At 44.4% G+C, this 15,852-nt stretch overlaps 1 protein-coding gene across 4 annotated transcripts in view; it reads left to right on the top strand.

The window, feature by feature from the left end:
• Positions 1-15,852, top strand: part of LOC141103471 (uncharacterized) — a 277,006-nt gene that overhangs the window by 188,083 nt on the left and 73,071 nt on the right. For all 4 annotated transcript variants that reach the window (XM_073593098.1, XM_073593101.1, XM_073593100.1 and 1 more), the window contains exon 3: positions 14,066-14,970. In XM_073593098.1, coding sequence (XP_073449199.1) covers positions 14,066-14,970 — 905 coding nt within the window. The remainder of the gene's footprint in view (positions 1-14,065; positions 14,971-15,852) is intronic.

Genomic DNA, 15,852 nt, shown 5'->3' on the forward strand with positions numbered 1-15,852 from the left:
CCATATAGTTGTGTGTGCGTTACTGCCAGTTTAACGCCTTATAGTTTTGTGTGCGTTACTGCCAGTTTAACATCATATAGTTCTGTGTGCGTTACTTCCAGTTTAATGCCATATAGTTTTGTGTGCGTTACTGCCAGTTTAACGCCATATAGTTTTGTGTGCGTTACTGCCAGTTTAACGCCATATAGTTTTGTGTGCGTTACTGCCAGTTTAACGCCATATAGTTCTTTGCGTCACTGTACATTTGGCGCATTCACTGAGGTCACTGATGCAACTTGGGTGCCAGATAGAGCAGAGGAGGAAACTGAAGGTGAGGCGGCACAACCCTAAGGAGGCCGACATCAAGAAAGAGTACAGAGCAGCCACCCTATTCCATCACATTCTGCAGCTGTTATCTCCCGGCCCACTCCCCAAAGCTCAGCTGTCTGGGCCTTTTTCAGCACATCTGCAGCAGATCGCACTGTTGCTATCTGCAAACTGTGTCTCAAGCACATCAAATATGGCAAAAACACCAACCATTTCGGTACCACATGCTTAACAAGGTATTTAGCGTCCAACCATTCAGCCCATTGGCAAGAACACCTAAAAGCCACATAAAAGGGGCACAAATCTGTCCCTCCTCCTCCTCCTCACCCACTTCAGTCTGCCTCTGCTATACCGAGTCATTACCTCTCAGCAGCCTCCACTAACAGGGATGATGGTATAGCACAGGATGTCCCAGGTCCCAGCAGCACATCTGCCAGCAGCACACCACCAGCTGTAGTCTGTAGCTGGCAAATTTCTCTGCCCATCTGCTGCAGCGAAAAAAAAAATACAGTCCCTGCCACCCACATGGCCAGCGTCTAAATGCAAGCTTGTCAAAGCTGTTGGCTCTCCAACTTCTGCCTTTTATCCTGGTGGATTCTACCCCTTCCGTGAATTTGCACCATGTGCTGTATCACAATGGCAGGTTCCCAGTCGCTACTTCTTTTCATGTAAGGCCGTTCCATCTCTCTACCATCACGTGGAAGGGAATGTTCTGACATTGTTGGGCAAGGCAGTCAGCCGAAAAATCCACCTTACTGCTGACAAATGGTCTAGCAAGCATGGGCAGGGACGATATATTTCGTTCACAGCACACTGGGTAATGCTGCTTGCAACTCGAAAGGATGCAGGACAGGGCTCGGTGCTGCAGCTTGTTGTGCCCCCAGGTCTCGATACAGCTGGTGGTACTGATGCCAGACCTGTGAGCTCTACCCCCTCCTCCTCCTTCGCCACCTCCATGCCCTCCTCTGCAGAATTGTCCTATGAACATCAGGTACCCCCTAAGCATTCAAAGAGCCAGCTCCAGCTAGGAATGGTGGTGAGCGATAATGGCTCAAACCTCCTGTCCGCCCTTAGACAGGGAAAGTTGACACATGTGCCATGCCTGGCACATGTCCTCAATTTGGTGGTGCATCTTTCCTAAATATGTACCCAGGGTTGCAAGATGTGCTAAAGCTGGCCAGAAGAGTCTGTAGCCATTTCAGGCGGTCATACACAAACAGTGCTCGGTTGGCTGAAATTCAGCAGGAAATCCACCTGCCCGTAAACCGCCTGATTTGTGACATGCCCACCAGGTGGAGCTCGACTTGGTCAATGCTGCAGCGCCTATACATGCAGAGGACCGTCAATGAGTTCCTGTGCGAATACGGCATGACGACAGGCTCAGGCCGCCTCTGCTTTTTTCCCCCTACGCCAATGGCTGATCATTAAGGATGCATGCACTGTACTGTCACCATTTCAGAAGGCCACAAGAATGTTGAGCCTTAACAGTGCATGCATCAGTGACACAATCCCTGTTGTGTTCCTGCTGGAGCAGACTCTGCGTGGCATTATGGACAGCACACTGGAGGCAGAGCAGCAGGAGGAAGAGGAGGACTTCCTTTCCTCTCAAGGCCCACTTTATCCAGACATCATCATTCCTATGTCACAGAACACACAGGAGAAAAGAGGGGAGGAGGATGAGGAGGAGGATTCTGGCACTTTCATAGGCTTCGAAGAGGAGGAAGACATGCGTCAATCTGTAAGCGATGGCTTTCTAACCCCAGGACCCTTGGGAGTAAAACGTGGCCGGGAGGAAGAAGTTCCAGAAGCTGTCATCCTGAGTGACCCCGAGGAGTCTGCCTCTCAAGCTTTGGCAAATTTGAGGCGCATGGGCAACCTCGTGTTTCAAAGCCTGCAAAAGGACCCAAGAATATGTGGCATTAAGGAGAAGGATGATTACTGGTTGGCAAACCTCCTTGACCACCGTTATAAAGGGAAAGTCTCAGAACTCATCCCGTTCCCACACAGAGTGCAGAAGATAAAATCTCTTGAGGACACGTTAAAGAGGATTATTTTTTTATTTATTTTTTTTATAGTTTATTTATGTAAAGAACCCGGCCCACATGGACCAACAAGTTACAGAGTATCACATGCATCACGTATCATTACAAAGTGCCAAGAAAAATATAGCATGCTTTACAATCTCATATCTCCATCAATCCTATTATCGAAAAGCAGTGCATAACATGGTAATGACTGTTAATCTGTGGGATGTGGATTCTTTGTTAATCAGGTGGCATTGTGGAATAATATGGTCTAATGAGTCGGTCCTCTTTTTTCTTATAAAGTATTAGGAGGTATATTAAGAAAAGAATTAGAAAGTAGCATGACCAAAAGATGTGTAACAAAGTTCCCTTGTCCGACTGACATCGCCAGCACCTGTCCGATGTTGTGGGGAAATGTTTATGTAGTAGTGCTGGGGTTCTGTACCATCTGGAGAGTACTTTGTAATTTGTTTCTTGGATCTTGGCGCAAATGGAAGATTTGTGCGTGAATCTAAGTATGTGTTGTCTCTTTGTGGTGTTGAACCTGCAGTCTAATTCTGCTTCCCACTTGAGCAGACTCGGGGGTACAAAGTCCGTGGGGGGTGCATTCAGGAGGTTGTAGGTCAGTGAGAGTGTGTGGTAGAACACCTGTGGTGGTACAAAGGTCCTCTAGGGTCGTAAGCATTTGGTTGCTATCTGCAGGGGGTGAGATGGAGCCGAGAAAGTGACCTACTTGGAGTATCTGCAAGAAGTCTAGACGGAATGCGCCTGTGGGGTCAGAAAGTTCTGTGTACGTTCTCCAACGTCCTCCAACGCTAAAGTGGGAGGCCAGATGTAAGCCTACTTCCCCTAATTTCCGAAAGATTCCGTCCTGTAATCCCAGTGTGAACAGAGGATTTCCTATTAGGGGGTATAGGGGTGAATTCTGGGATGAGAGGGCCGTCTTAGAGATTAGTTGTGCACAAATTCGTGCCGTATTACCTATCAGTGGGTGGCGTTTAAACTCTGTTAACACCACGGAGTGTCACCTAGTGGGATTATGGTGTGGGCTTGCTCCAGTTGGGACCACAGCTTGGTCTCCTGGTGGTGACGCCAGTCTATGAGCCTTCCCAAGTGCACAGCCTGGTAATAAGAACGAATGTTTGGTAGTGCCAGACCCCCAAAAATTTTTGGAAGCATGAGTAGTTTGTTGGAAAGTCTGGGTCTTTTCTAAGCCCAGACAAATTCGGTAAATGTTGATTGTACTCGCTTAAAAAAGACGGAGGGTATATGTATAGGTAGGGCATGCATTAGGTATAATAATTTCGGTAGGATAGACATTTTCAAGATATTGCAACGGCCTAGCCAGGAATGTAGACCAGATTGCCAATTATTTAGTAATGTTTTGATTCTTGTTAGTAGTGGTGGGAAGTTAATTTCGTACAGTTTCGAAAATGTTTGGGGAATATATGTACCTAGGTATTTTAGAGCCTTATTTGTCCATTTCAGTTTAAAACTGGACTGGAGGTGTGTGAGTTGCGCTAGTGGAATCCCTACGCCCATTGCCTCTGACTTAACAAAATTAATTTTCAGATAGGAGAGCGCTCCATATGTTGTAAACTCTCTTAACAGGTTTGGGAGGGAGATTGCCGGATTTGATAGCGAGAACATCAAGTCATCAGCGTATGCTGATACCTTATATTGGGTGTGGTTAATGGATACTCCCGTTATGTTCGGATTTAGTCGGATATGACATAAGAAAAGCTCTAATGAGAGCGCAAAGAGGAGGGGTGAAAGTGGGCATCCCTGTCGCATTCCGTTCGTAATTTGAAAAGCGTCTGATGTTACGCCATTAACCCTAACTCTGGCTGTCGGTGTGGTATATATTACTGAAACCCAGTTCAGCATATTACTTCCTAGGCCAATGTGTCTTATTGTTGCAAACATGCTTTTTTGGCATCCATGCTGAGGAAGACCGTCGGTGTGTTTGCTAAGGTGGCTTTATAGAGCAAGTTTAGGACTTTAGCAGTATTGTCCCTCGCTTCTCTAGTTGGGATGAAGCCTACTTGATCCAGGTGCATCAAGCTGGTTATGTGTTGTTGCATTCTAGTGGCTAATATTTTAGTGAACAATTTTAGGTCGGTATTCAGTAGGGATATTGGACGGTAGCTCCTACATTGAGTCGGGTCTTTATCTTCTTTGGGGATCACTGCTATTTGGGCCTGTAGCATGTAATGTTGTAGTACGCTTCCCTTGCCTAGATCATTGAAGATCCTGGTCAGGTGCTGTCCAGGACAGCTATATTTCTGTTAATGTTATGGGTTCGTCTAAGAGGTCCCGTGTTGTAGTTGATAGGGTGGGCATGTTGGAGTTTGCCATATAGTCCGCTATGTGTTCTGGGGGAGGTTGTGTCATGTATAGATTGTATAGGGTTTCGTAGTAAGTCATGAATTCTTGTGTAATTTGCTGGGGTAAGATTGCTTTCCGTCCCGTTGGAGAGTAGATATGTGGTATATATGATGCCGTTTTCTGCGATTTTAAAGATTGTGCAAGTAGTCTACTGCATTTATTGCCCGATTCGTAGATCCTTTTACAGGAAATTTGGAGTGCCGCCTTAGCTTTATAGTGGAGAAGGTCTGTTATCTGTGTATGTATCGTGTCCAGTTCGCTACCCAGTGATCTGGTCGGTGTCTGTTTATGTTTAGTTTCCAAGCTGTGGAGTTTGTCGAGTAGTAATGTTAGTTGTGCAGTCCTTTGTCGTTTGAGCCTCGTGCCGTGTTTTATAAGCACCCCGCGGATCACCGCCTTATGTGCCTCCCAGATTAGTCCTCCGTCTCCGTCAGCTGAAGTATTAGTGTGGAAATAGTGTGTAATTTTTTTTGATACGTCTGCAATTATTTCTGGGTCTTGTAGAAGGCTTTCATTAAGTCTCCATGGTTTCCTTTGTCCCCTAAAAAAGTCAGTCAGGGCGTATTGCATTGTAACCGGGGCGTGGTCTGACCAAGTGATAGACCCAATTGCAGAATCTTTGACAGCCTGAAGCTGATTATGTGGTATTAAAAAGAAGTCGATACGCAAGTACGCTTGATTAGGGCGGGAGAAAAAGGTATAGTCCCGTTCACCCGGGTGAAAAAGACGCCAGACGTCCACCAGTTGTGCGGCATGGAGGGCAGAGTGTATTCCCTTTCGTGTGCCTCGGGGGGATGAGGATAATCCTGTCCAGGTGTCCTCCATAGGGAGTAGGGGGGTGTTTAGGTCACCACCAATGATAAGTTGACCTTCTGAGAAACCCTGGAGCAATGCTAAGTGTCGTTTCACAAAAGAGTCTTGTTGGCTGTTTGGTGCATAAAAGTTTGCAATGGTCACTTTAGCGCCACCTTTGAGGCCCTTCAGAAAAAGAAACCTACCCGCGGATCTGCCCTCATGTCGACCACGGACCACGGGACTTTTGCTGAGATCTGGATGGAGACCCCTCTAGATTTGGCGTCTGAGTGGGTGGAGTGGTATACTGTCGGGTAATGTCTATTTTTAAGAATCTGGAACTTGTTTTCTCGGAAGTGTGTCTCCTGTAACAGAACAATGTCAGCTTTTATACCTTTCATGTCATTTAATAGCATTCGTCTCTTTTCAGGAACGTTGAGCCCTTTTGCGTTAAGAGTGACAATATTGAGTACCTCCATGTTCGTGAGGGTATGATAAGGGTAAGGGAGATATAGGAAGGGCTGGGGGGGGGGGGAGGCGGGGAGAGCAAAAGTTGTAGTAGTTAGGAAAGAAACAGTGAAAGAAGAAGTAACCACTCTAGAGTGGTGAAGGGTGTCGTGAAAGAGAGTCTCTCAGTCGACACAATCCAACAGTGTTGGAAAGCTAATGTGTAGCAAATTATTGCTTCAACGCCCACCAGGGATATCCGGGTTGAAGCGTTTGCCTATTTGGGAGAATGGGGGCAGCAGCACAGTCTCTGCCACTGCTCACCACCTGAGGGGGTCTCATCTCCGCCTCGATAGCGCCAGTTCACAGCAGGGCAGGAGGAGACAGTTCAGTATATGCATCTGGTAGTGGGGGAGCGGAGGCGTACAGAAAGGGGGGAGCAGGAGAGGGAGGGGGCAGCTCCAACATGCGGAGTGTGACAGAGCTTGAGTGTTCTGTACCGCTAGTGCAGGGCAACGTCAAAGTGGAACAAGCACCAATAAAAAAGAGAAAAAAGAAGGCAATGCGAAGTAGTCTCACATGATGCTTTTAGGACTCACGTGTGCCATTGTCGGGTCTGATGCGGGATCGTCCCCGGGATCTCTGGGAGCGGGTAGAAGGGTTAGGTCTGCTCATGGTCGGGCCCAAGCGACCTGTAGGTCGTGGAATCCTCTGCAACCAGTTCGGCACCTGGACCGGTTCTGCTCCCATAAAGACAAAGAGAGCTGGTAGGTCTGCTGGTGTGCGCAGTGTGAAGGAGGCGCGATCCGTGTGGAAAGTGACCGCCAGTGGATAGCCCCATCTGTACGTGCAGCCGTGTCTTCTTGCCACCGCCAACACCAGTTTCAGCATGGCAGGGCGCTGTAACGTGGCCCTGGAAAGGTTCGGGAGTATCTGAATGTGTACACCATCGAATTCAATGTCTCCCTGATCCCAAGCCTTTCGCAGAAGGATCTCCTTCTGCGCATAGCGGTGTAGGCAACACAGAACATTGCGAGGTCTGGCTGGGTCTGTAGATTTGGGTCCCAGGGTGCGTTGTATCTGGTCTATTTCCAAATGGGGAGGAGGGTTATCTAAGAGGCTGTGAAATATCGCCGTCGCCGTTTCGGCTAAGTCCTCAGCGCCCGTGGCCTCCGGAAGTCCCCGCAGCCGCAGGTTGTTGCGGCGACTACGGTCTTCCATCTCCTCCAAGTGAAGTTGCATCTCCTGGGCTTCTAGTGAGTGGGCATGCTGCAAGTGTTCCAGGGCCTGTATCTTGTCTTCCAGGGAGAAGATTCTGGTCTCTCCGGAGGTGACTCGATTCTCAACAGTGTGTAGGTCCGCTCTCACCTCCTGGATGTCTTTACTATGTCCTTCCTCAATTTGTAAAATCAGGGCCTCTATGTCTGCCCTCGTGGGGAGAGCCTCCATGTCCGCTCTTGTGGTGAGGGCCCTGAGTATGCTGCGGAGGTCTTCCTCTATGAGGCCCTGGCTTAATGAAGATCTCTCCATGTCTAATCGGAACACAGCCGGTGTCCCCGTGAGGGATAGAGGAGCTGGCGTGAGGACAGAAGAGGCTATCTGAGCCCTGATGGAAGATGATGCCATGCAGGCCTCACATGGCGCGGTCACTATGGCGCCAGAGGATGAGTTCAACTTGCGTCTGAAAAAGTGCGGAATCCCTGGTTATGTGGTCCAGTAGCGGGTCCCACGGGTAGTCGATTGTGTCCTGTATCGTTTGGGGTTGTTCATACCGTGCTCACATGAGTTTAAAGCTGTTTTGTGGTCCGTGTAGGCCGGGTCGGACAAGGAGCTCCTCCGATGCACGTCTTTACTCGGCCATTACTAAGCCACGCCCCCAAAGAGGATTATTTTTAACTTTTTTCCTGACTCCAGTAGATTACAGTGTCGTGGAAAACATAGTTTTGAGTCTTCTGTTGGTCAAGAGAGGAGCATTGGAGAAGGCGTCAGCCTAAGTGAGGCATTTTGGAATTTTTTTTAGTCCACGCCGCACCGTCTGCATTCTATGGTGGACGATTACCTCAGGGCCAAAACAGAGATGGGGAGCTTTCCAGCTGACGACCCACTGACTTACTGGGTCATGAGAATAGACCACTGGCCAGAACTTGCCCAGTATGCTATTGAGTTGTTGGGCTGCCCTGCATCCAGCGTGCTTTCAGAATGGGCATTCAGTGCTGCAGGAGGTTTCGTTACTGCTCATAGAGCGCATCTGTCCACAGACTCTGTGGACCGTTTGACTTTTATAAAAATGAATTAGTCCTGGATTACCAGATATGAAGCCCCTGATGCCGATGTCACTGATTAAGTCTTTTTGTGATGTGGAATCTCTGCAGGACTTCGAGGCTGCCTAGCTTTGAGGGTGTTCAATCATTTCATCTTGAAGAATGTTTTTGGTAAAGGTTTCATGGGCACAATTAACACCCAAAGACCAATTTTTCTGCACCTGTTTGACAGGTGCATATCATTGCAATTTTTTTACAGCAAGGCCAATTCTTGCTTTCATCAAGATTACCTCTATAGGGTTACAGTGGGAAGGCGCCACCGACACCCAGAGACCAATTTTTACACACCCGTTACTTCTATCCAAAGTCAAAGTGACACCAGAATGTATCCAAAAAATCTCTAATCTTGTTCCCAGTGCACTACATTGTGGCCCCATCATACACACTGGCTCCCCAGCTGTTGCTGAGCAAAATAAAGGCAGCTTGCAGGGAAAATTTCATTTTTTTTGGGCTTTATAAATGTAATTATTGCTGCAGCAGATTCTAGACATGGTACAGATCTGCCACTTTACAGGTAGACTAAGGGGACCCCCCAGGCACTATATTGGAAGAAATTTTTCATGTTTATGCTTTCACTTTAAAAATAAAAAAATCACTGCTCATTTAAAAATGACGTTTTTCACGGTGGCACTGGCGGGCCCCATGCAAATTAGTTTACAGAATAACTTTAAGTTTAGGTGGACAACAACTGCATTAAAATATTTAGGAATACAGATCCTTTCAAAGTTAACAGATATCTATGCGCTGAATTTTCCACCCTTACTCAGGGAAGTTAGAACATTATTAGATAGATGGAATAGAGCTTCACACTCTTGGTTTGGGAGATGCAGCATTCTAAAGATGAATATAGTGCCAAAATTCCTGTACCTTTTTCAGGCATTACCTATTGCCATCCCCATGGTCTACTTCAGTCAAATCTGAGCCGAGTTTAAAAAATTTATTTGGGCAAGCAGGCGCCCAAGGATTAATGGAAATTTGCTGACACTGCCCAAGAAGGCAGGAGGAATAGTGGCACCAGACCTATATGAATATTATCAGGCGGCTCAGCTTGGCAGAATAATTGACTGGTGTAGACATGGAGACTACAAACTTTGGATCAGCATTGAACAACAAGTAAGCCCTGTTCCTTTAAATAGAGCTATATGGTGCTATGCAGCCCTCCCCCCCATGTTAAAAACACATCCCACGATAGGCCCCACATTACGTATAGGCTTTAGGGCAATCCAGAACCTCAAATTGTCCACTCCAAATTCACCTCTGTTTCCCATTCTGGGAAATCCAGATATTTCCCCTGGCCTAGAACCACGAGTATTTGGGAAATTGAGAGAGAAAGGATGCTTTCAAGCCTCACACTTTCTGATGTTTAATAAATGGCCAACGATAGAACTCTTGATGCAACAGGGAGGACAATATGAAACACCCTTTTGGTAGGCTTGACAAGTACGACACTTTTTGGAAACTTTGGGACCTTCCGACAGTTCCGGATGACCACGTACAAAATTTGAGACATATTGTGAGGAGAGGGAACCTCTTCCTCATATTATCTCCAAGATGGATGCGCTGTTGACAGCACCTCCAGAAAACTTTACATTGACAAGTTTGGGTAAATGGGAGCAAGACTTGGATCAAACTTTTACACCAGAACAACACCAGAAAATAATACATCTGACGTTAAAATCATCTAGGTGTACTAAGATACAGGAGCTGAATTATAAGCTACTGACACGCTGGTATTATACCCCATCGGTACTAAACAAACTCTTCCCAGATGTATCAGAGGGTTGTTGGAGAGTCTGTCAAGAACGAGGTACTATATTTCATATTTTTTGGTCGTGTCCAGTAATTAGACAGTTCTGGGAAGAAGTACAGAGAATCACTCAACTATTTACTGAATATCAAATTCCCGAGGACCCGGCCTTTTTCTTATTACAGTGCTCACAAATCCCAATTAAGAGATATAAGAAGTCATAAGCCACTTAGTGAACGCAGCAAAAAGCTGTATTCCCATGTGTTGGAAGGAGACACATCCCCCTCAGATTTCTATGTGGCTTAATAAAGTCAGAAGAATTGGGATAATGAAAATCTGATACCTATGACCCCGGACAGAAGGGATCATATTATCCAAATATGGGCTCCCTGGGACATATTTTTACAAACGGAGGAGGGGAAGAGGTTGATTGGAGAGGAGTAAGAAGTGTAGGATATGCAGGAGGGGCAAAGAGGGGGTATAGTCAGGCAGTTAGAGGTCCCGGAACCTCTCTGGGCGGGGTGGCTACTAGGGGAGGGGGGGTTCCCCTTTTCTTTTTTTTTTTTTCTCTTTTTTTTATGGCCCACTAGGGTTTCGGGCCACAGAGTATGAGGTGGTAAAGGGGAATTGTTTTTGTCGTGTATGTATAAAAAGATAAAAATAACAGGAATGCAGATTTTGATTTGGAAATGGTGTTTTGGTTTGAAATTTGTATATAATATGAATAAGTGGAGATGCTGTTTGCTTCCATAGACTTAGTTCTGTAAACCTCTAAAAAAATAAAGAATTAAAAAAAAAAAAAAATTACGTTTTTCACAACCTTTTTTTTTATTGATACATGGCCCCCAGGGCAGGTCCTGGACCCCTATAACCATTGTATGCCCAATTGCATATAAGCCTTCAAAATGGGCCCTTTTGATTTTTGACGTTCGGGTCCCATTGACTTTAATGGGGTTTGATATTCAGGTCCGAACTTTCACGGTGTTCGAAAGTGCTTGTGCGAACCAAACAGGGGTACATTCGGCCCATCCCTAATTGGAACATAATAACTGTAAAAGTGGTTATGTTGTTTGGAAAAGTGTAACATGGGAGATATGTGGCTCCATGGTTTCTTTCCTTTAACCATGGGTTGAAGGAAAGAAAATCGCTTTATTCCCCTGTTAAAAAAACAAATGTGTTATCCCGTACAATACCATTAAAGTGCTTTTGCATATATAACTTCCTCCAAAAGCACTTTAATGGTATTGTATGCAAGTCATGGTATAAAGCTTAAATGTTTATGGTTTAATACATGCAGCACATAAGTCAAGATGAACGCATAGTTTGGAAATCACTGAAGCACCAGCACTTCTGGATTATTTTGGTGATAACCACTAAATGAACTGCACTATATGGTTTCAAAAGGTTTAGGACTTTTTTAAAGGACTATATTTTATTCATTTTACACTGAAAATTTAGTTTGGAGGAAGTTATACATGCAAAAGCACTTTAATGATATGCTAGTCATGGCATAAAGTTTCTATGTTATGGTTTAATACATACAGCACAGAGGGTATAGGCGCAGCAACATTTGCACTTTATTTATTCCCATGTTAACACAGTGTTGATGGGGGAATCCTTCCCACTGTGCTACTGTTTGCTGACAGCGGATAGTTTCCCTGCGGCAGTGATTGTATGAAAACAACCTACAAGCTGGTTGTACTGAAGTCGATTGATAGATTGACTTCAGTACAACCAGCCTACCCATAGATGGATTGAAATTCGTCCAGTTCCTGCTGAGCTGGCTGCATTTCGATCCATCTATGGGTGGTTTTAGCTGTATTGTTGGCCTGCAGTGGCGGCTGGTAAAGTTTTAGGATGGGGGGGCGCCAGACCCCGTCGTTCCTTTTTGACTCCTCCCACTTCTCATAAGCCCCACCCCTTATAGAATCCACCCAGTCCATCCCCTGTATTCCACTTGCTTCCACCCATAGTTTCAGGAGTCTACAGCTCAGCATCACAGGACAGAGTAAATAGCTCAGCATTACAGATCAGGGTATACAGCTCAGCATCACAGGACAGAGTATATAGCTCAGTCTCACAGATCATGGTATATAGCACAGCCTCACAAACAATGTATACCCCACAGGTCATATCTGTACAATGTATACCCCACAGGTCATACATATATATATATACCAATCTGCCTAGTGACAGTGACAGCTGTGACAGTGTCACTGATCTCTGCTCCCTGTCATCGGGAGCAGAGATCACTGATGTGTCACAGCTAGCCCATCCCCCCTACTGTTAGAATCACTCCCTAGTACTGACTTAACCCCTCCCCGCCCCCTAGTGGTGAACCCCTTCACTGCCAGTGTCATTTACACAGGAATCAGTGCATTTGTATAGCACTGATTGCTGTATAAATGACAATGGTCCCAAAAATGTGTCAAAAATGTCCTATCTGTCCGCCATAATGTCGCAGTCACGATAAAAATCGCTGATCGCCGCCATTACTAGTAAAAAGAAAAAATTATTAATAAAAATTCCATAAAACTATCCCCTATTTTGTAAACGCTATAACTTTTGTGCAAACCAATCAATAAACGCTTATTGCAATTTTTTTTTACCAAAAATATGTAGAAGAATATGGATCGGCCTAAACTGAGGAAAAAAAATGTTTTTTTATATATTTTTGGGGGATATTTATTATAGCAAAATGTAAAAAATAATGCATTTTTTTTCAAAATTGTCGCTCTTATTTTGTTTATAGCGCAAAAGATAAAAAAATCGCAGAGGTGATCAAATACCACCAAAAGAAAGCTCTATTTGTGGGGAAAAAAGGACATCAATTTTGTTTCGGAGCCACGTTGCACGACCGTGCAATTGTCAGTTAAAGCGCCGCAGTGCCGAATCTCAAAAAGTGCTCTGGTCAGGAAGGGGGTCAAATCTTCCAGGGCTGAAGCAGTTAAAGAGGAACTGCAGTCTGCTCACATAATTTGTAACAAAAACATCTTTGCCATTCTGAAGCTTCCCTCCAACCATTTTGCATATTATTTTATATATCCTGTGATTCTGTACTTGCCAACTATGCTGCAGAAATCTCCCTCCACTAAGTCTGGCTGCAGCCATTTTACCTGTAGGCAGCTGCCTGTTCACTACCTGAACAGACACAGACACACAGAAGCACACAGACACATACACATATATACAGACATACACATATACTGTATATACAGACACACACACACACATATAAAGACAGGCAGACAAACTTACACCACTGCTTGCCTGCACATTTCTCTTCTCTTGATGAATACACATGGATCTCTTCAGTCTCCTCCTATCTCCGCCCTCATCCAACCCCCTCCAGCTCTGCAGCTCTTCTTGGCTCTCTTATGACTCATCCCTCCTCCACTCTCCTGCCTCCTCCCTCCCTTGCTGGCAGATCTGTGCATGATGTCATTAGCCTAGGCTAATTACCTCACAAGAAAGAGAAAGTGAGCTGTATAAGGTATTTACTGGCAGAAAAAAAATGTTTTACTATCCAAAGTTAAAACAACAAGGGCAGAAGATTTAATAGATGGAAAGATGAAAAATTACTGAAGGTCCGCTTTAACTGCATCAGAGAAAAACAAATTTGGTATTCTTCTCTGTCATACAAGGCCATGCTGTGTGGCAGAGTTTTGTAGTTCTCAAAGCTTAAAGGACAGTAATACAAATGATTTCACAGGTAAACAGCTTCCATATATCTTTATGTTCTCTGTGTATTTTGGTGTTAAGCTTTAACTGGGGAATATATGCATTTGTGATGAAAGCTATGGCTTATACCTCTATATGATAAACAGAAGTGTAGCGCTAAATATATCAATGGAACACAATATGCATGGTGAACCAAACATGTATAATATTTTACATAAACATGTAAAATATCCTCTTAAGAAGGAACTGATTTGCCTATATAAAACCAGGCATATGCCACTATCATAACTAGCAGAGTAGCTGTTTTTGTTTACAAACCCTATCTGACACTTTTTTTTTTCTTTGCATGGGATTTTAAGAAGACGAAGACCTAATGATTGGTTCTTTTACACAGAAGTGCAAGTATCTGAACAGAGACTGCCTTGTGATATCTCCCACTTTATATCTCAGGGCATCAGAATCCAAGCGTAAAAAAGAACCTAGTTGTCTCCCTTACCCTGTCATGTCTGATATTTCTTCAGAATCAAAATCTATCAAACAACCAGAAGACAAGCTTAAAATATTCAGCAGTTTGTCTGGGCCTTCCGTAATAAAATATTCTACAGCAAATAAGGATGCTATTACAGGTAATGAGAAAGGAAGTAGGGTAAGAAGACTAATATGCATTACAGACAGCATACCAAGTAGACATACATTGGATCAAACAACCAGTACAGACGAAAAGAATAACGTGTCTGCAGATCAACGTCCCAGGAGTAAAAGTGTTATCACAACCCAACAGGGTTCCAATCCATGTATTCTACAATATAAGAAGGATACCATGATTGAAAACTACAAAGATGCAATAGCTAAACTCAGAGGCCAAACAGCATGGAAGTCATTTTCCAGTCCTTCTGAAAACTTGGTAAAATCTTCTTTCCATGGTCACATCCAGACCTGTATTTTACAACTTTCGAATAGAAGTCCTGTGCAACCCATGAAGCTTATCACCTGTAGTGACAATAGTTCATTTCTGAAGAGTTCCAGTGAAAAGATCAATGTTTTTGAAGGGCGATCTCAGAGGATTCAGGCAGGACATCATCATGGTTCTTTTCCCGCTAGTCCTGTTCTTTCAGTGAATAAAAACATCAGATTAGATGCAGAAAAGTTTGTCTGGTGCCAAAACACTCAGGACATTTCTAGAACTGGGGCATGCGATGACAAAACAGGTCTTGTTAATATATCCCCTCTGTCATCAGGAAAAGAAAATGCCATAGACACACAGGTGAGTAACAAAACATCTGCAGTTCTAAATACATGCATATAAACTTATATATGTAGAAAAACAGATTTCTCAGGTTTGGAAAAAGTATGGGATGTTTAAAATCCCTCTCAATGTATTCCTTGCTGCCTGTGTAACATTGTGTAACATTGGTGAATCTAGCCAGCAGGGATCCAGTCAGCAATAAAAAAAACCTAAAACCCCAACTCTTCCCCTATGAATGTCACGATCTTCCCTTATCCAATTACACAGAATACAAGACATTTTGTGAATGGAGGAGCTGTACAATGAATAACCCGCTGTTCTCAAGCCCTATTTGCCAGTTTCCCTGCCAGACATTCAGTAGTGACGTCACCATCCTAGGCTGTATGTAAGTAACATTTTTCAAGTAACAAGCAGCAGCCACCAGTGGGGCACAGATTAGAAGTACTTTACTGGTACCTATCTAATTCCCCCATAAAAGTTTTTGCCCACACTTCAGCTTTAAGAATTAAATAAGTTTGGGTAAAAAATGGGCATTCATTTTTGTGGATTTATCAGTCTGGCTGTCAAATATCCTTATTTATATTGGGGTTAATTTACTAAAGGCAAATAGGCTGTTCACTTTGCAAGGGAAGTTTCACTTCGCACAGGAACTTTCCCCAGAGTTTAGTGAATGTAATGAAATTTATCCAATCATGTGCAAGGGGAAAAAAAAACTTGCACATGATTGAATGATGAAAGTCAACAGAGCTTCTTCTCATTCATTAAAGAGTTTGTTAACCCAAAAATGGATCCTGCTCCTTTAAAGCATTTAATACAGCATAGTGCTTGTGCTGTGTCCTTTGGCCCTGTAACACCTGACATACCTAGCTGATCTTGCCAGTTTCTGCCCTCCCCTATGTA

This window comes from Aquarana catesbeiana, linkage group LG07, assembly GCF_042186555.1.
Source record: "Aquarana catesbeiana isolate 2022-GZ linkage group LG07, ASM4218655v1, whole genome shotgun sequence".
Taxonomy (NCBI): domain Eukaryota; kingdom Metazoa; phylum Chordata; class Amphibia; order Anura; family Ranidae; genus Aquarana; species Aquarana catesbeiana.